The following is a 20,988-nucleotide window of genomic DNA, read 5'->3' as shown; positions in this document are numbered from 1 at the left end:
AATCGAAGACTACGATGCCGCTTGGATTTGGTCAAGCCAAACATCAGAAGAGATGTGGAGAACAGGCAGTTTCAGAATATGAATGAAAGGCCGACCAGGAGTTTTAAGATAGGTCAACCAGTTTTGGCCCGGGACTACCGCACAGAGAAATGGCAGCCAGGAACGATCTGCACGCGGCAAGGACCTCTAATGTATACCGTGGATGTTGGAGAGAGCATTGTAAGACGCCATGCTGACCAGATTCTAGAGTCACTGGAAAACGTCAATTCCACACCACGATCCAATACACCTGGTGATGAAACCGAAGTACCAATTGCATCTACCTCAGAATCGGTGATATTGGAAGCAGACGAACCAAACAACGACGTTGATCCCGAATCAACTTTGCCAGAAGAACCTGATACCCCAAAGAGGCGTTATCCAGACAGAATCAGGAAGCCTCCTCAAAGACTGAACTTATAATTGCTTAACTTCAGCTAATGTATCTAGCAACTGTAATTGTAAATATGTTATTTAATTATAAATCGAATGTTATGTACTGTTTAGCTAAAAGGGGAGGAATTGTAGTGTATGTACTTTGCAGAAGGAACTATATTCTGCAGCCCCTGTATACTGCAGTACCAGTAGTGACCACCCCTGTATATAAGCCTGTGTCGTAACTTTGCATAGTAGTTCCAGTTTTGTCTCCACTCAGTAAACAGCTGTTGTAACCAACTCCTGCAGTCCGTGTCTCAATTACACACGGACATAATAGGAAAAAATTGGCTGATGGAGTATAATGTGGGAAAATGTGAGGTATCAACTTTGGTAGGATAAATAAAAAAGCAAATTATTATTTCAATGGAGAGAGACGATGATGCTGCAGTACAAAGAGATCTGGGGGTCCTCGTACATGAAACACAAAAAGTTAGCATGCAGGTACAGGAAGTAATTAAGAAGGCAAATGGAACGTTGGCCTTTATTGCAAGGGGGATGGAGTATAAAAGTAGCGAAGTCTTACTATAACTGTACAGGGCGCTGGTGAGACCACACCTGGAGTACTGCGGCAGTTTTGGTCTCCTTATTTAAGGAGGGATATACAGTACTTGCATTGGAGGCAGTTTAGAGAAGGTTCACGAGGTTGATTCCTGAGATGAAGGGGTTGTTTTATGAAGAAAGGCTGAGCAGGTTGGGCCGATACTCATTGGAGTTTGGAAGAATGAGAGGTGATCTTATTGAAACATATAAGATTCTGAGGGGGCTTAACACGGTAGATGCAGAGAGGATGTTTCCCCTCGTGGGGAATCTAGAACTAGGGGGCATAATTTCAGAATAAGGGGGCACCCTTTTATATCGGAAATGAGGAGGAATTTCTTCTCTCAGAGGGTCGTGAATCTTTGGAATTCTCTACCCCAGAGAGCTGTGGAGGCCGAGTCATTGAATATATTCAAGGCTGAGATAGACAGATATTTGGGCTACAGGGGAGTCAAAGGTTATGGGGAGCGGGCGGGAAAGTGGAGTTGAGGCCAAGATCAGATCAGCCATGATCTTATTGAATGGCGGAGCAGACTCGAGGGGCCGAATGGCCTACTCCTGCTCCTATTTCTTATGTTCTTATGAGCTATTATACTGAGATAAGTGGAGAGATTCCCCTTTAGAAATATTGCAGAATAGGTTATTTTCACAATTAAAAATATTTTGCTCTGCCTGCAAATTGTGACAGTTGGTACGCAGAGTGCACAGCCTCCAATGCCCTCGACACTCCTTTTCTGCATTCTCTACCATCTGCTCTTCCACGTATATCGCTACTGGTCCTGCACCCATTCTGCACAGGAGCCAACATACTCATGAGCAGCAGAATGGGTGCAGGACCAGCTATGATTTGACATAGTGGAGCATAAATCCTCAGCTTCACCTGGTAACTACTAGTCCTTACAATCAATAACAGTGCATCAAACTATTCCACATGCCAAATATCTAAGGTTACTGAAATAAAGAGAGTGTGATTGTTAAGTACCTATAGTCTGAATCAAGTACTCACACACTAAAGCTTCATTCATATGAGTATGTAGGTACCTGATTTACAATTTTGACCCTCCACAGTTCATGTGTCTCTATCTCCATTTGGGAAAGAAATCCATATTTAACACAGAACAGATTGATGCACTTTAGATTGCAGTGAAACTAAAGGTTCAGCAGAAATTAATGAGTGTATAGCGAACAGTCGAATCATGATGAGTGATTACACTGCATGACATTACTTGTTAAAATGCACAACTTTGCAAGTCAGTGCTTTGTATGAACACATTAAAGATTACTTATGTAGCCAATCGGGTAAAATCCCAGCAAGGTTGCCACATGTATATCTTACCATGCTGAGAGTGTAGTTTTGTCCTGCACTAGCATCTCAGGTGCTTCATATAATAAAAGGGTGGTGTAGGGGTGATGTTACTGGATTAATAACCCAGAGAACGTGAGCTCAAATCCTACCATGGCAGTTTAAATTCAATTTTGGCTCGAGTGGAGCATAAACATCGGCATGGACTGGTTGGGCCAAATGGCCTGTTACTGTGCCGTATATTCTATGTAATATCAAACTGCTCTTCATAGAGCCAGGTGAGGTTTGAATGCAACGGCCACAATAGGCTGTGGGTACTGTGTGCAGCTGATCAAGCCATGTGAAATGGGATAACCAGCCATATTCCTCTGAATAGTAGGCAGTGTAGCCCACTAAAACTCGAGAGTATATGTTCCTGTGTGTGCAATTAAACAATTAAAGCCTGTTAAACTAAACCATCAATGGTTTATAATGCTAATTTAGTATAAGACGTTTTCTTTAATTTTACACAAAGGATTGGTAGTCACTTTGATGGCTACTGGGAGTGCCGTTCTGGCAGTGAAAGTCTGGTTGCGGAAGTTGGCACAGGTCAGAAAGAGCTCTCTTGATGAATCAAAGCCTCCTGAGGCAGAAGTCCTCACTCATGTCTTTCGTACAAGCTACGGCGTCTTTACGTGTATATGGGTGGAATTTGGCAGCTTGGTCTCGGCTTTCTCCCATGCTACCAGGTGTATCTCTGCACCATTTTCTTCCTCCTCTTCCATGAACATGAACTACTTGTTTAATGTTTTGGGGGGGGTGGATAGACCAAAATTGGAGGTCACATATTCCTAATCTATAACATCTCGCTAGTTGCCCAACAATTCTTTTTTACTTTTTTAAAAATAATCCACAGCCAGTTGAAATACCACCCACAGTTGACCAACAACAACTTGAATTTATATAGCCCCTTAAACATAAACATCCCAAGGTGCTTCACAGAGGCATAAAAAGACAAAAATGGACACCGAGCCTGAGAAGGAGATATTAGGATGGATGACCAAAAGTTTGGTTAAAGAGGGAGGTTTTAAAGGTGAGACTTAAAGGAGGAGAGGGAGGTGGAGAGGCAAAGGTTTAGGGAGGGAATTCCAGAGCTTTGAGCCTAGACAGCAGAAAGAACAGTCGCCAATGGTGGGGGGATGCACAAGTGGCCAGAATTGGAAGAATGATGAGTTTTGGGGGACTTGGAGTAGATTACAAAGATAAGGAGGGGGGAGACCATGAAGGGATTTAAACTCAAGGATGAAAAATTTAAATTGGAAGCATTGGGCAAGTAGCAGCTAATGCAGGCCAACAAGGACAGGGGCGATTGAAGAGCAACACAGAGTGGGCTAGGATTTGAGTAGTAGGATTGGATGAACTGAAGTTTATGAAGGGGGAGAATGGGAGGTCGGTCTGGCTGTGACAAAGGCATGGATGAGGGTTTGAGCAGCAAATGGGCTGAGGAAGGAATGGAGGTAGGTGATGTTATGAAGGTGGAAGTAGGCAGTCTTTGTGATGGAACAGATATGGGGTTGGAAGCTTAGCTTGTTGTCAAATAGGCTGCTGAGGTTGCGAACAGTTTGGTTGAACCTGACTAGAGAGGGGTGGAACAAGATGAGGCGCTGGAAGAAGCAGCTACCAGAGGAGTCGGGAGGAGAGAAAGGTGTGATTTACTGATAAGGGTCACACCATCATTGTGGCGATTTGGATGTGGCTACCGGTGGAAGGTATAGCCATGCTGGGAGACTTCAGTCAGGGGTAAGCTGCCACCATCCATAAGCCAAGTTTCCAGCAAAACCATGATGTCAATGCAATCGTCTACAATAACATCATGGATGGTAAGAGCCTAGTTCGTGCATGAACAGACACCCGGGAGGGTAATGTGGAGTGGGATGTCAATTGTTGATCTGCTGGCAGATTCCAAGGGGGAAATGGTGGGTGGAGTAAGCGAGATGGGAAGGAGGTTGGTGAGATTAGTCACAGTTGGCACGCTGGGTAGGAGGGTTGGTGGGAGAGGAGGATGCAGCAGTTAGAACATAACATACGAACATAAGACGTAGGAGCAGGAGTAGGTCATTTGGCCCCTCAAGCCTGCTCCGCCATTCAATAAGATCATGGCTGATCTGATCTTGGCCTCAACTCCGCTTCCCCGACCGCTCCCCATAACCCTTGACTCCCTTACCATTCAAAAATCTGTCTATCTCCACCTTAAATATATTCAATGACCCAGCCTCCACAGCTCTCTGGGGCAGAGAATTCCAAAGATTCACGATCCTCTAAGAGAAGAAATTCCTCCTCATCTCAGTTTTAAATGGGTGCCGCCTTATTCTGAAATTTTGCCCCCAATTCTAGATTCCCCCATGAGGGGAAACATCCTCTCTGCATCTACCGTCAAGCCCCTTCAGAATCTTATATGTTTCAATAAGATCCCCTCTCATTCTTCTAAACTCCAATGAGTATAGGCCCAACCTGCTCAACCTTTCTTCATACGACAACTCCTTCATCTCTGGAGTCAACCTTGTGAACCTTCTCTGAACTGCCTCCAATGCAAGTATATCCTTCCTTAAATAAGGAGCCCAAAACTGTATGCAGTACTCCAGGTGTGGTCTCACCGATGCCCTGTACAGTTGTAACAGGGCTTCCTTACTTTTATACTCCATTCCCTTTTGCAATAAAGGCCAACACTCCATTTGCCTTCCGAATTACTTGCTGTACCTGCATGCTAACATTTTGTGATTCATGTACAAGGACCCCCAGATCCCTCTGTACCTCAGCATTTTGTAATCTCTCCCCATTTAAATAATAATTTGCTTTTGCAGTGGGGAAAGAGATAAACTGACATCGCTGGCAGTTTCACTGAATGGTGTAAGAAAGAGGGACTAACATGAAAGACCACGGCCTAGAAATTGAGTGGGCTTTGCGCCCATTTTGCGGCGCTAGAGGTCATTGCGCTGGACTTACAGCTGGTTCAGAAATTCCCTGGGGCCCTACCATCGGCGGTAGACCGGTTGCGCTGCGCCGGCACCGATGACGTCATCGGTGTGCGCAGCGTCCCGGTTGCCGTGTTGACGGGCCCCAGCGCCGAAATTGAGTTGCGGCCGCCTCGCCCGTGGCAGCCGCAACTAAGACTCTGGCAACCGAGTCTTACAGGAGTTTGCGCCGGCGCATTAAGGTCGCGCGGCGGCCGGCCGCTTTCCCGCCGGCCGCCTGCCCGCACCTCCCTCCCCGGACTCCTCCACCCCGCCCCCGCGGAACAGATGCTTCTGGGCTGCGAGCCCGGCACTTCCCCGAGGTGCCGGGCTCATTTTTGTGAAGATTTTACCGGCCAGCGGGCGGGTGCAGGCAGCTCCTCCTTAACTGAAGGAGGAGGCCTGCACTTCCCGAGCCTGCCGCACCGCATCGGGCGCCGCAGCGCCGGAATAGCGCCGCAATGCGGCAGGTAGCGCCCATTTTCAGGCGCAAACACCCTTCAGTAGCGCCGGCAGCCGTTTGGGCGCGGCGCAACTGAATTTTTGGCGCGCGCAGGGGGACTTAGCGCCGGCGCTAACTTTCCGGCGCTAAAGCCCTGGCGCGGCGCCAACTGAATTTCTAGGCCCACATCTATAAAGATGCGGTCAAAGATAGCTGACCATTGCAGAAGAAATAAAACAATTAAATGGAGACAGGGGGCTGGATTTTAATTCAGGGGCGGGCTGGGGTCATGTAATCCGCTTTTTGTGTTATCCACCCGAATCTAAATCGATGTGGGAGATTGATGCGATTTCAACTTAATTGGCCAATTGAGTTCCAACTTGTGGCAACCCATGGCAAATGAGCTTTTCCAGTCTGAAAGTCGCCTCCGATGACGTCATCATTGCTGCTGCATTTAAGGTCTTCAACAAGCCTTGCTTCTTCTGCAGACTGCCAACCTTTTGGCCTTTCATGCTACAGGGACCTGGAGGCAGAATGACCATAGAAACATAGAATATAGGAGCAGGAGTAGGCCATTCGGCCCTTCGAGCCTGCTCCGCCATTCAATGAGATCATGGCGGATCATTCAAATTCAGTACACTGTCCCTGCCTTCTCCCCATATCCCTTGATCCCTTTAGCCTTAAGAAATATATCCAACTCCTTCTTGAATATATTTAATGAACTGGCCTCCACCGCCCTCTGTGGCAGAGAATTCCACAGGTTCACCACTCTCTGGGTGAAGAAATTCCTCCTCATTTCAGTCCTAAATGTTCTACCCCTTATCCTTAGACTATGACCCCTGGTTCTGGGCTCCCCGGTCATCAGGAACATCCTTCCAGCATCTAGTCTGTCCAGGCCTGACAGAATTTTATAGGTTTCGATGAGATCCCCTCTCAATCTTCTAAACTCCAGTGAGTATAAGCCCAATCGACACAATCTCTCCTCAAACGTCATTCCTGCCATCCCAGGTATCAGCCTGGTGAATCTTCGCTGCACTCCTTCCATGGCAAGTACATCCTTCCTCAGATAAGGCGACCAAAACTACACACAATACTCAAGGTGCGGTCTCACCAAGGCCCTGTACAACTGTAGCAAGACATCCTTGTTCCTGTGCTCAAACCCTCTTGCTACGAAGGCCAACATACCATTTGCCTTCTTAACCGCCTGCTGCACCTGCATGCTTACCTTCAGCGACTGGTGCACAAGAACACCCAGGTCTCTTTGCACTTCCCCTTCTCCCAATCTATTGCCATTCAAATAATAATCTGCCTTCCTGTTTTTGCCACCAAAGTGGATAACCTCACATTTATCCACATTATAGTGCATTTGCCATGTTTCTGCCCAACCACCTAACCTGTCCAAATCGTATTGGAGTTTCATGACATCCTCCTCGCAGCATACCCTCCCACCCAGCTTTGTGTCGTCTGCAAATTTGGAGACATTACATCCAATTCCCTCGTCCAGATCATTAATATATATTGTGAACAGATGGGGTCCTAGGACCGATCCTTGCGGTACCCCACTAGTTACTGCCTGCCACTTGGAAAACGACCCATTTATTCCAACTCTTTGCTTTCTGTCCGCCAACCAGTTCTCTATCCAAGTCAATACCTTGCCCCCAATCCCATGTGCCTTAATTTTGCACGCTAATCTCTTATGCGGGACCTTATCGAAAGCCTTCTGAAACTACAAATACACCACATCCACTGGTTCTCCCTTATCTATTTTACCAGTTACATCCTCAAAAAATTCCAGTAGATTAGTCAAGCATGATTTACCTTTTGTAAATCCATGTTGACTTTGTCCGATCCTGTCACTGCTTTCCAAGTGTTCTGCTATTACATCTTTTATAATGGACTCTAGCATTTTCCCCACTACCGATGTCAGGCTTACCGGTCTATAATTCCCCGCTTTTTCTCTGCCACCTTTTTTGAATTGTGGGGTAACATAAGCTACCCTCCAATCCATGGGTACTGTTCCACAGTCTATCGAGTTCTGGAAGATGACCAGCAATGCATCTACTATTTCTAGGGCCACTTCCTTAAGTACCCTGGGATGTAGATTACCAGACCCTGGGGATTTATCGGCCTTCAGTCCCATCAATTTTCCTAACACCATTTCCCTGCAAATGCTGATTTCTTTCAGTTCCACCCTTTCATCAGACCCTATGTTTCCCGGTATTTCTGGGAGGTTATTTGTGTCCTCCTTTGTGAAGACAGAACCAAAATATGTATTTAGTTGGTCTGCCATTTCTTTGTTCCCCATTATAAATTCCCCCGATTCTGACTGCAAGGGACCTACGCTTGACTTCACCAATCTTTTTCTCTTCACATATCTATAAAAGCTTTTACAGTCAGTTTTTATGTTACCTGCAAGCTTACTCTCATATTCTATTTTCCCTTTCTTAATGAATCCCTTTGTCCTCCTTTGTTGAATCCTGAACTGCACCCAATCCTCAGGATTATTGCTTTTTCTGGCCAATTTGTATGTCCACTCCTTGGATCTTATGCTATCCCTAATTTCCCTTGTTACCCACGGTTGAGTCACCATTTTTGTTTAATTTTTATGCCAAACTGGGATGAACAACTTCTGTAGTTCATCCATTCGGACTTTGAATGTTTGCCATTGCCTATCCACCGTCACCCCTTTGAGTGCCATTCCCCAATCAATCCTACCCAACTCGCTCCTCAGACCATCGTAGTTTCCTTTATTTAAATTGAGGACCCTTGTTTCTGAGTCGACTACTTCATTCTCCATCTTAATGAAGAATTCGATCATATTATGATCGCTCCGACCCAAGGGGCCTCGTACAACAAGATTGCTAATTAATCCTTTCTCGTTACATAATACCCAGTCTAAGATGGCCTGATCTCTGGTTGGTTCCTCGACATATTGGTCTAGGAAACCATCCCGTAAACACTCCAGGAATTCCTCCTCCACAGTATTGTTACCAATTTGGTTAGCCCAATCTATATGTAGATTAAAGTCACCCATGATGACTACTGTGCCCTTATTGCACGCTTCTTTAATTTCCCTTTTAATGCCATCCCCAACCTCCGCCTTACTGTTTGGAGGTCTATATACCACTCCCACTAATGTTTTTTTCCCCTTAGTATTTCTCAATTCTACCCATACAGATTCCACATCATCAGAGCTAATATCCTTCATTACAATTGTGTTAATCCCTTCTTTAACCAGTAATGCTACCCCACCTCCCTTTCCTTTTTGCCTATCTTTCCTGAATATGGAATACCCCTGGATGTTGAGTTCCCAGTCTTGGCCATCCTTGAGCCACGTTTCTGTAATCCCAACCAAATCATATTCGTTTACCTCTATTTGCGCAGCCAATTCATCCACCTTATTACAAATGCTCCTCGCATTAAGACACAAAGCCTTCAGGCTTGTTTTTTTAACGCTCTTAGACCTATTAGAATTATTATTTACTGTGGCCATGTTTGATTTAAACCGTTGATTTCTCTGACTGCCACTTTTGTTTTTCTCCTTCCTATCTTTTGCTTTTATCCTTGTTTCCCTTTCCTCTGTCTCCCTGCTCAGGTTCCCAACCCCCTTCCATTTTAGTTTAAACCCTCCCCCACAGCACTAGCAAACAAACCCCCTAGGACATCGGTTCCAGCCCTGCCCAGGTGCAGACCGTCCAGTTTGAACTGGTCCCACCTCCCCCAGAACCGGTTCCAATGTCCCAGGAACTTGAATCCCTCCCCCTGGCACCATTCCTCTAGCCACGTATTCATCTGAAGTATCCTTCTATTTCTACTCTAACTAGCACGTGGCACTGGTAGCAACCCTGAGATTACTACCTTTGAGGTCCTGTTTTTTAATTTACCTCCTAACTCCCTATATTCCGCTTTTAGGACCTCATCCCGCTTTTTACCTACATCGTTGGTGCCTATATGCACCACGACAACTGGCTGTTCACCCTCCCCTTCCAAGATGTTCTGCAGCCGCTCGGAGACATCCTTGACCCTTGCACCAGGGAGGCAACACACCATCCTGGAGTCTCGTTTGCGGCCGCAGAAACACCTATCTATTCCCCTTACAATTGAATCCCCTATTACTATAGCTCTACCACTCTTTTTCCTCCCATTCTGTGCAGCAGAGCCACCCCTGGTGCCAGGAAGTTGGCTGCTGCTGCCTTCCTCTGATAAGCCATCCCCTCCAACAGTACTCAAAGTGGTGTATCTGTTGGAGAGGGGGATGGCCACAGGGGAACCCTGCACTACCTGCCTGCGCCTAGTACTCTGCCTGTTGGTCACCCGTTCCCTTTCTTCCTGTCCAACCTCTACCTGTGGTGTGTCCAACTCCCTAAACGTGTTAGTCACGATGTCCCGAGCATCGTGAACGCTCCAGTATGCATCCAATCGCAGCTCCAGCGCCGCAATGCGGTCTGTCAGTAGCTGCAGCTGGGTGCACTTCCTGCACACGTAGTTGTCAGGGACACAGGAAGTGTCCCTGAGTTCCCACATATCGCAGGAGGAGCAGATCACGGGGCCGGGCTGTCCTGCATGATTTACCCTTTAATTAATTGAGTTTAAATTAAATCAATCAATCCCACTAATTACACTACAGTTAAATAGTTTTACCAACAGTCCCCGCTACACCAGAGAGACCTTAGAAACTATAAACCAGAGTTAAAGTTTAAAAAAGAGAGACATACTCACCAACCAATTACTTACCTGCTTCCTGCTGACGTCACACTTTGATTACTTTTTACCTCTCTCCCCTGCTGCTGAATTGATCGGGCCTCGCTGCTGCTGCCGCTTTTAAGCTCTGCCGATGCTGCTCTCTCCCAGGCCCAGGTCCAGGCTCCGTGGTCGGGCCTCGCTGCTGCTGCCGCTTTTAAGCTCTGCCGATGCTGCTCTCTCCCAGGCCCAGGTCCAGGCTCTGTGGTCGGGCCTCGCTGCTGCTGCTGCTTTTAAGCTCTGCCGATGCTGCTCTCTCCCAGGTCCAGGTCCAGGCTCTGTGGTCGGGCCTCGCTGCTGCTGCTGCTTTTAAGCTCTGCTGATGCTGCTCTCTCCCAGGTCCAGGTCCAGGCTCTGTGGTCGGGCCTCGCTGCTGCTGCTGCTTTTAAGCTCTGCCGATGCTGCTCTCTCCCAGGTCCAGGTCCAGGCTCTGTGGTCGGGCCTCGCTGCTGCTGCTGCTTTTAAGCTCTGCCGATGCTGCTCTCTCCCAGGTCCAGGTCCAGGCTCTGTGGTTGGGCCTCGCTGCTGCCGCCGGTTTTAAGCTCTGACGATGCTGTTCTCTCCCAGGTCCAGGTCCAGGCTCTGTGGTCGGGCCTCGCTGCTGCCGCCGGTTTTAAGCTCTGCCGATGCTGTTCTCTCCCAGGTCCAGGTCCAGCGAGAGACCTAGGTCTGCTCCCAGGTTTGATGACATTGCCTTGCAGGCTTTAGTTGAGGGAGCAAGAGCTCATAAAGGGAGGAAGAAGCCTCTCCAGCAGACCAAGGCTGTGTGGATCCAGGTGGCAGAGGAGGTCAACTCATTATCAGTAACGCACAGAACCTGGATTCAGTGCAGGAAGAGATTTCATGACCTTCTGCGCACTGGAAAAATGAGTATGAATTTCCCATCACCCTCAATCTGATCCCCATTGCCTTTCCTCACCAGCACTCAGCTTTAGCAATCTCTTCCTCCACATCCCACTTGACATCCCTGCACCCTTACCCATTCCCTCTCTCTCTATGGTCACATTCACCTAACTATTCGACTGTGCAGCCCTCACACTCCCTATCACTCTGATGCTATGAAAACAACTGACAACACACAGGGAGGGCCCTTGGTCTTGCCACCTCACTCCATCTTTGTCTCCTTCTAAGTATCTATGCTATGGAATCTCGACACTCACTCCTTCATTCTCACTCAACCTCCACTTGTCTCCCTCATTGCAGGAAAAGAGAGTTCATAATAAGCGAGAAAGAGCGAGGACAGGAGGAGGGCCGCCCTCATTAGCCCAGCTCACCCCCTGGGAGGAGGCGGCCCTGGAGATCATAGGAGTGGAGGAAGATGCGCAAGTGGGGGATGGACAGAGGGGTGCATCACAGCAAGCTAGTGACAGAATAGTTTTCCTTCTCTCATTTACATTGCATGAGTCACTGATAATGATTCTGAAGCTCTAACAGATGGACTTATGATCATCTGCAATATGCAATGTGCATGTAACCTTGGCATCACATCTCTGACTCTTTCCTTTACTCCCCCACAGGACCATCGCAAGCACCCATCCACACTAGCCAGGAGGAAGAGCATGACCATCAAGACTCCTCAGAGGAAGCTGCAACCTCTGAGGGCGCAGCGTCAGCAGAATTCAGTGCACCCAGCACCAGCGCAGATACTCACACCTCGGTGGGACCTTCGGGGCATAGAGTAGTGTTGCCACCTGGTGTATCACAGCTCACAAGTGAGCATCAGCAGATTGTGGAGACAGAGACAGCAGTGGAGAGTCCTAGTCGGAGGCGCAGGACTCTGCCAGCTCGGCTCAGCTGCATGTCGACCCTCTGCCTCTGGGTCCATCCATAAGATCAGCGGTGCTGGAACTCCAGGAACAGATGCAGGAGTCTCTGGCAGGTTTTGTCTCCAGGGTCGCTGCAAGTGTGGAGCGAATGGAGGAGTCCATAGCAAACATGAGCAGAGCCTTTGTGGAGTCATTGGCACATGAACGCATCACCATGGAAAGGATGGCAACCTCCATGCAGGTGATAAGTCGCCAAAGTGCAGAAAACATGGTGAGTGTTCAGAATAGAATGACGTCTCTGGAGGAGCGATGATCATCTATTGAACAGAGAAACCAGACCTTCATGGAAGTCCTTCTGAGTAGGACTGCCAGTGCAGATACGGGTCCCCATGGCCCCCCTGATGTGCAGCAAGGTGCTCTCAAGCCACTTGCAAGCACTGAGGGGGACCTGACCCATGAGAGGGAAGTTGGTGGCAGACATCAAGGAAGTGGGGGCTCCTCTCCAATCGCTCACACTTCCATGCCACTGCAGAGCCCTACGTCAGAGCCCCACCAGAGTCCACACCCAACTGAGATTGGCGTCTCAACCCCTGCACAGCCGCAGGAGCAGCAGACTGTTGCCGAGCCCTCACAGGTTCGCAACCCCAGAGGACGCCTGCCAAAAGTGTCGAGACAGGAGCAGCAGGAAAGTGAGCAAGGGCCTCCACATCTGCTGAAGCCACAGGGGAAGCACCACGTAGGAGCACGCGTAAGAGAAAGGTACTGCACAAATAGTCACAAGGGTAGTCACTTGGGTGAAATTTGACGTTTTCTGTGAAAAAGCCATCAGATGAATAATGGCCCAGAAATTCGAGTCTCCACGGGTGAGTAAGCACGGGGTACTCACCCATAAGCCCAATGGAAGTGCCAGTTTCATGCATGCACTGCACATGCGTAGGAAACCGGAACATCCGTTCCCTTGAAAGAAGGGGTTCAGAGGTGGAACGCGTGAGCCGGAGAGGCAGCACGTGCGCATTGAACTTCGTTTTTTTTCCAGGTTTTTCTGGGAGGGTAAGTCTCCAGGAGTTACACATATAAAAAGCAGGCGCAAGGCCTGCTTTTAACAAGGTAAGTGGTAAATTAATTAAATTTAAACATTTTTTCCACAGGTTTATTATTTTTAAATTCTTTAAGGAAAGGTAAGTTTATTTTTAGCCCTGTTAGAAAATGTAATTAATTTTTTTCAAAAATTTAAATTATTGTTTAAAATAGTTATTTTATATAATTTATAGTTATTTTAAAATGTGATTTAAAAAAAAAATTATTTGAAGTTTTAGTGATGTTTTGGGGCTTATAGTATTTATAGGTTTGACAGCTCTTCCTGTCAAACTTATGAATGAAGCATTCCCTGCTACCATTGGCTCTCCATGGCCCACGTGATCCCAGGGGACACATCGAACTAACTGCGCACCTGGGATACGCAAGCACTGCGCGTCGGCAGTTGGAGGAGGCCCAGGAATGGAATCCCACGCGGGCCCACAGCTCAACGGCCGGCGCGCTAGGTAAGTGCAGGTCGGAGGCTTGCACCCGCGGGAAGCCTCCGACCCGAATTTCTGGGCCATTGTAAATAAAAATTCTGATGGCTACTGCTGTAGTTGTGGCGTGTGTCATTTCGTGATTGGGACTGTCGCATTGAGGGCTTAGGATTACTTGCAATTGTCAGTATGGTGGTCAAATTGCTAGGAATCTGCTGGTCCTTGGCCATTGTCGATGCTCAAGTAAGAAGATGCGAGGCAAAAGTGCTTGATTGGCTAGGCTAAGCAAATCTGGCCAAGATGAGTGCGCTCCTTGCATCCCGGGCAGCAATGTTCTCGCGTAATGCTGCCGCTGGTTGATGGGCCTCTGCAAGATGTTCGTTTTCACGCTCCTCCTCCTCCTCCTCATCTGAGGAGGATATGTGATGAGCCACTTGGTCCTCAGGAATCTGCAAGCCACGACGCTGTGCCATGTTGTGAAGTGCACAGCAAACCACGACGATTCTGGAGACCCTGGCTGCTGAGAACTGCAGGGCTCCACCTGATCTATCCAGGCATCTGAAGCGCACCTTCAGCAAACCGATGGTTTGCTCGATTATGGCTCTGGTGAACATGTGGCTGGAGTTGTAGCTCTCCTCAGCTTCGTTCGATGGGCTCCTCAATGGCATCATTAGCCCTTGTCTCCAAGTAGCCATCCGTTAAGTTAGTCTGGCGGACTGAATAGCGGAGGCTCACTAGACTGGCGCAGTATGAAGGAGTCATGGCAACTGCCAGGGTACTTGGCACAAACATGCAAAATTTCCTTCTTGTGGTCACACACCAGCTGAACGTTAAGGGAGTGGAAGCCCTTGCGGTTGACAAAAATACCTGGATTGCGATGGGGTACCTTAAGGGCCACATGTGTGCAGTCAACGACGCCCTGCACCCTTGGAAAACCTGCCAGATTAGCTAATCCAACCGCACACGCCATGACACTTGCTTGATCCTTGGTGAAATGGATGTGATTGTGCGCGATAGCAAAGAGGGCATCGGTTACCTGCGTGATGCAAGTGTGTGCAGCTGCCTGGGAGATGCCGCTGATGTCTGCTGCTGACCCCTGGAATGAGCCTGAGGCAAAAAAGTTGAGTGCGGTGGTGACTTTGACGGCCACTGGTAAGGGTTGTCCACCTGGTCCTCTGGCCTGCAGGTCTTGTTGCAGCATTGCGCAGATGTCACCCACTACCTCTCACGAAAGTCGGAGCTGCCTTTGACACTGCTGCTCAGACATGTTGAGGTAGCTGACCCTGTGTCTGTAGACCCCGTTTGGGGGGTATCTCCTGCGCCGATGGGTTTCCATGCGCTGGCCCCTTCTGGCCTGTGCAGCCTCAGGTGGGTGAGCAGCAGCTTGGCGCTCCTGTTGTTGCTGCTGCTGTTGGTGCTGCTGTTGTTCCTGGTTCTGCTGGTGCCGCGGCTGGTCTTTGTCCTCATCTAATGTCCAGAAGGAAAGGAAATAAATGGCTCCCATGCTTCTGGTATATGCCTCAGTTGAGGAAGCGCTCAGTGAAGGTGGTGAGAGGGGTTTCCCAGGAGGTCACACTGGAGATGGGTGTCAGGCTCCAAACTTCCACAGCTGTGGTTATGCCTTCTAAAAGTTCCCCCAGACCTGAGACTACAAAGTCCTGCAAATGAAGGCTGATCAAATCTCCTCTTTAATGGTTGAGCTGCAGCTAATAGTCAGCAATCCGATTTTGCTCCCGCCAGGTTTCACCGTCGTGTTTCAGAACAGGCGTGTTTCACATGGGAAAAGGGTTAAAAATCACAAAGGTCTTTCAAAATGGCATTATAGAGGCAATTTAGTGCTTGTTAAGGGCCTTAACGGCCTATCCCGCCTCTTGGAGGCGGGATGGAGACGGGACCATTAGACACGAATTAATGAAAATTGCGTGGAGGTGGGATGGAGGCCCGTTCACCAGTTTTTGCAATTTTAACCCCCCACACGCCTCCAATCCCGCCTCCACGGCCCAATGAAAATCCTGCCCAGGGTGTCTAGAATTTCAACTGCCCGTAAAAACTTTATATCTGGGTTGCATCCCAAGGTATCTTTTACTCAGCATTCAGCAGTTTGAGTGATTGATTGAGGAGGCAGCTTATACATGTTTATATTAAGATTCGTAACCAATCCGTGAAGGTGTATGAGGGCCAAGATCCAATCAGGTGGCAGGAATGAATTGTGCATGAGATGGCCATGTGTATTGTAATGTATAAAAATTTAGTGTTTGCTGTATCAATTTGGAAAAGTCTAGCTACGACAAAGCAGGCTGTTTCCCCACCGGTGCAATAAAGACAACTTGACTATCGATCTAAAACCTTGTGTCGAGTGTTGGTTTAAAATACTCCACAACACTTTTTTATTTTTCCTACCAAAGTAGATAACCTCGCATTTACCCACATTATACTCCATCTGCCAGATTTTTGCCCACTCACTTAGCCTATCTATATCCCTTTGGTGATTTTTTGCATCCTCCACACAATTTCCTTTCCGACCTATTTTTGTATCATCAGCAAATTTGGCTAATTTACACTCGGTCCCTTCATCCAAGTCATTAATATAGCTAAGGCCCAAGCACTGATCCCTGTGGCACCCCACTAGTTACAGTTTGCCAACCTGAAAATGACCCATTTATCCCGACTCTCTGTTTTCTGTTAGTTAGCCAATCCTCTATCCATGCTAATATATTACCCCCAACCCCGTGAGCTCTTATCTTGTGCAGTAACCTTTTATGTGGCACCATATCGAATGCCTCCCGGAAATCCAAATACACGGCATCTACTGGTTCCCCTTTATCCACCCTGCTCATTACATCCTCAAAGAACTCCAGCAAATTTGTCAAACATGATTTCCCTTTCATAAAACCATGCTGACTCTGCTTGACTACATTATGATTTTCTAAATGTCCTGCTACCACTTCCTTAATGATGTACTCCAGCATTTTTTCAGTGACAGATGTTAGGCTAACTGGTCGACAGTTGCCTGCTTTCTGCCTCCCTCCTTTCTTGAATAGGGGCGTTACATTTGCGGTTTTCCAGTCCGCTGGGACCTCTCCAGAATCCAGGGAATTTTGGTAGATTACAACCAATGCATCCACTATCTCTGCAGCCACCTTTTTTAAGACTCTAGGATGCAGGCCATCAGGTCTAGTGGACTTGTCCACCTTTAGTCCCATAAGTTTGCCTAGTACCTTCTCTCTAGTGATAGTGATTGTTTTAAGTTCCCCCCCCCCACCCCAATAGCCCCTTGACTATCCATTATTGGGATGCTTTTAGTGTCTTCTACCGCGAAGACCGATACAAAATATTTGTTCAAAGTCTCCGCCATTTCCCTGTTTCCCATTATTAATTCCAGAGGCTCATCCTCCAGGGGACCAACATTTACTTTAGCTACTCTCTTCCTTTTTATATACCTGTAGAAGCTCTTACTGTCTGTTTTTATATTTCTTGCTAGCTTACTCTAGTAAGCTATCTTCTCTCTCTTTATCATTTTTTTATTCGTCCTTTGCTGGTTTTTAAAAATTTCCCAATCCTCTGGCCTTCCACTATTCTTCGCAACATTGTATGCCTTTGTTTTCAATTTGATACCATTCTTTAGATAGCCACGGATGGTTTATCCTTCTCTTAGAGTATTTCTTTCTCACTGGAATATATCTTTGCTGAGAGTTTCTCCTTAAATGTTTGCCACTGCTTTTCTAAAGTCTAAAGGCGGAAGTCACACCCCCATCCACATCAATGGGGCTGTGGTGGAAAGGGTGGACAGCTTTAAGTTTCTCGGAGTCCACATCACGGAAGACCTCTCCTGGTCCCTCAATACCCCCTCTCTGGTGAAGAAGGCCCAGCAGCGCCTATATTTCCTAAGGAGGCTGAAGGGATGTAACCTGTCACCCCTGATCCTCTCTAACTTTTACCGCTGCACAATAGAGAGCATCCTGACGAACTGTATCACAGTATGGTATGGCAGCTGTAGCTACTATGACCGGAAAGCCCTGCAGCGGGTAGTCAAAACTGCCCAACGCATTACCGGCACCCGGCTACCGACCATAGAGCACATATACCAGAAACGCTGTTTACGGAGGTCACGGTCCATCATCAAAGACCCTACCCACCCCAGCCACAGTCTGTTCGCCCTCCTGCCATCTGGGAGACGCTACAGATGCATTCGCACCCGTACGACTAGATTTAGGAACAGCTTCTTTCCCAGGGCTGTCATCCTACTGAACTCCACAAATAAACTCTAAAGCCTGCACATCTGCCAATGCACTTTATTATGGTTATGTTTATGTTAATGTATTACAAGCCAAATGTATGTTGAATGTTTAAATGTCTTAATCTAAATGTACACTCTCGGGAGCCGCAAGCCTACATTTCGTTGTACTGCACTTGTGCACTAACAATGACAATAAAAGTTGATTTGATTTGATTTGATTTGATTACAGTCTTACCCTGTAATATATTTTCCCAGTCCACTTTAACCAAGTCTGCCTTCATACCTTTGTAATTACCTTTATTTAAGTTCAGGACACTAGTTTGAGACCTAACTTTCTCACCCTCAAACTGAATTTGAAATTCTACCATGCTATGATCACCCTTCCCAAGAGGATCCTTCACTTCGAGATCATTAATTAATCCAGCCTCGTTACACATTACCAGATCTAAAATAGTCTGCTCCCTGGTTGGTTCCACAACGTATTGTTTCAAGAAACCATCCCGCATACACTCTAAGAACTCTTCCTCAAGTCTACCTTTGCCAATTTGCATTGTCCAATCAATATGATTAAAATCTCCCATGATTATAGCCATACCTTTCTTACAAGCCTCTATTATGAGTTGCTGCTCATAAGGAGGCAGCTACAGGTGCCTTAATGGGCCTTTCAGAGAGTCGTGGTCGAGACACATAGGGTAGCTGTGGGCTGATCCCAGGGGGACATTCAAGCCTGCAATAGTAGCAGGATGACCAAGATAAGATTTCTGGAAATAAATAACTTTGGCCCAGATCACCTGATTCTGACAAGTGAGTGGGGACATGCAGTCTGTGACCCCAGGGGTGCAGCTGAAAGGGCACAGGGGCCTACTTCTGGGTCTTGTGAAGCCTGGGGTTGAGCATTTGGGCACAAGGCTGGGAGACCCTCAGTGAACAGTGAGGCTGGTTACAGGTGGGAGCATGGGCATAGGTGTACTGTAACCATGTGACCACCAATACATGACTGGTCACATGGTTACCAGGATTATTCAGTTTGTTGCAGACACTTGGACTTCGGTCCAATCAGCTCACTGCAAATGGACAAGTAGACCATGGGCCAATCAGCTCACTGCAAATGGACAAGTAGACCGTGGGCCAATCAGCTCACTGCAAATGGACAAGTAGACCATGGGCCAATCAGCTCACTGCAAATTGACAAGTAGACCGTGGGCCAATCAGCTCACTGCAAATGGACAAGTAGACCGTGGGCCAATCAGCTCACTGCAAATGGACAAGTAGGCCGTGGGCCAATCAGCTCACTGCAAATGGACAAGTAGGCCGTGGGCCAATCAGCTCACTGCAAATGGACAAGTAGGCCGTGGGCCAATCAGCTCACTGCAAACGGACAAGTAGACCGTGGGCCAATCAGCTCGCTGCAAACGGACAAGTAGACCGTGGGCCAATCAGCCAATGGACACTTACTTTCACTCAATCAATAATATCCCCCCTCCCCCCACGGTCTGGGTGCACTCCTCCCCTGACAGAGTTCGAGTCTGAGACCCCAATAACAACAGCTGGTACTTACAACAAGGAGTGGATGGACCTGTTGGATGTCAGTGCCTCTGCCAGCTGTTTGACTCGGTTGAGGTTGTTGACGACTCCCAGGTTGAGGTTGAGCTGTGCCAGGGACTGACAGTCCGCCACATGCCGGCTGATGCGGTTGAAATCGCGGTCTGAGACGTGACAGCCCCTCAGAGACAGCAGCCGCACCGAGTTGCCCCTCAGAGAGTCACAGATGTCTTTCACCTCCGCCGAGGAGAGCGTCTCTCCGGAGATCTGAATGGAACCGGACAGCATGGCCCTTTGCGCAGAGCCGGTGCAGCGTTTGTGTCCCCGCCGCAATCAGCTGCCCGTTACTATGGACACAGCGTCTCCAGATGGCAAATTCATCCCCAGCCTCCCCTCCAAGAAAACACTATTACAGCACTCTTGTATTATGTTTGCAATCGAAGTCAAATGCAATGCAGTGAAAGGGATTTTCTGCATTTGAGTTACAAACCTTTCTTTTGCCGATTTGAGGTCTGTTGGATCTGGTTTGCAGCAGCGTTTGGATACAGTGCAAACGGCAGAGCAATCGTCACAGTGACAGTAATCCTGCGCAGAGAGATCGATCACCTCAGTCAGTGCAGAAAGAAATTACAGCGGTCACACGATAGCCGGAGTACTTCTCACTTATTTATGATGGTTCTCGCCCCGCTTCAGCATTTTGCAGACTGTTTTGCTATGATACACCAAATCATTAACAAGATGATAATTATCAAAGTTTTCTTTGAATTTGCTATGTGTAATGTGATAGTATATGGCCATTTTATTCATTACTTTAAAAATATATTTAAGATTTTCAAGATAGAAAATATAGCAAAGCCAAAACGAACCCACAAACATCTTCAGTCTACCGTGAAGAGATGCCACCAAGTTCCCCATTTTACCTCTTGAGCACCCATGGCTAGATGGATCAGATTACCTGGGTGACTTCAATGGTCTGTCAAGCAATCTTATTCCTCCTTATCAACCTAGGTTGATAGAGGCCATGCTATATCTGCTAATGTGAAACTGTAGCTAGAGCAATGCACTGGGATTTTGTAAATGGTACTGTTGTTTCCGATGCAATTTTATTTGTCTTTTGTCTTGAGATCCTGGGCTGCACTGTGATTCTGTGATTCTGTGTTCACCAAATATACAATGCAGTATAGGGTAAGCGTGGGCTAATTGTCTGTGAGCATTACTGCCATTAAAGTAAGTGTCCTACGTTCACAGGTACAATTTTTAAAAATTCATTCACGGGATGTGAGTGAAGCTGAAAAGGCCAGCATGTATTGCCCGTCCCTGATTGCCCTTCAGAAGGTGGTGCTGAGCTGCCTTCTTGAACCGCTACAATCAGTGTGGTGAAGGTACTCCCATAGTGCTCTTAGTTATGGGGTTTCCATCCAGTGACGATGAAGAGATGGC

At 47.5% G+C, this 20,988-nt stretch overlaps 1 protein-coding gene across 1 annotated transcript in view; it reads right to left on the bottom strand.

Moving 5' to 3' along the window:
* Positions 1-20,195, bottom strand: part of lrrc73 (leucine rich repeat containing 73) — a 223,443-nt gene extending 203,248 nt beyond the window's left edge. Inside the window, exon 1 of the mRNA XM_085998248.1 lies at positions 19,565-20,195. Within this exon, the coding sequence (XP_085854374.1) occupies positions 19,565-19,836 (272 nt within the window). The 5' untranslated portion in view covers positions 19,837-20,195. The remainder of the gene's footprint in view (positions 1-19,564) is intronic.
* Positions 20,196-20,988: the final 793 nt, after the last annotated feature.

Source organism: Somniosus microcephalus, chromosome 9, assembly GCF_052327205.1.
Source record: "Somniosus microcephalus isolate GS21.2 chromosome 9, FLI_Smic_1.0, whole genome shotgun sequence".
Lineage (NCBI taxonomy): Eukaryota > Metazoa > Chordata > Chondrichthyes > Squaliformes > Somniosidae > Somniosus > Somniosus microcephalus.
Note: the sequence above shows the minus strand (reverse complement) of the source record. Positions and strands in the feature narration are given on the sequence as shown.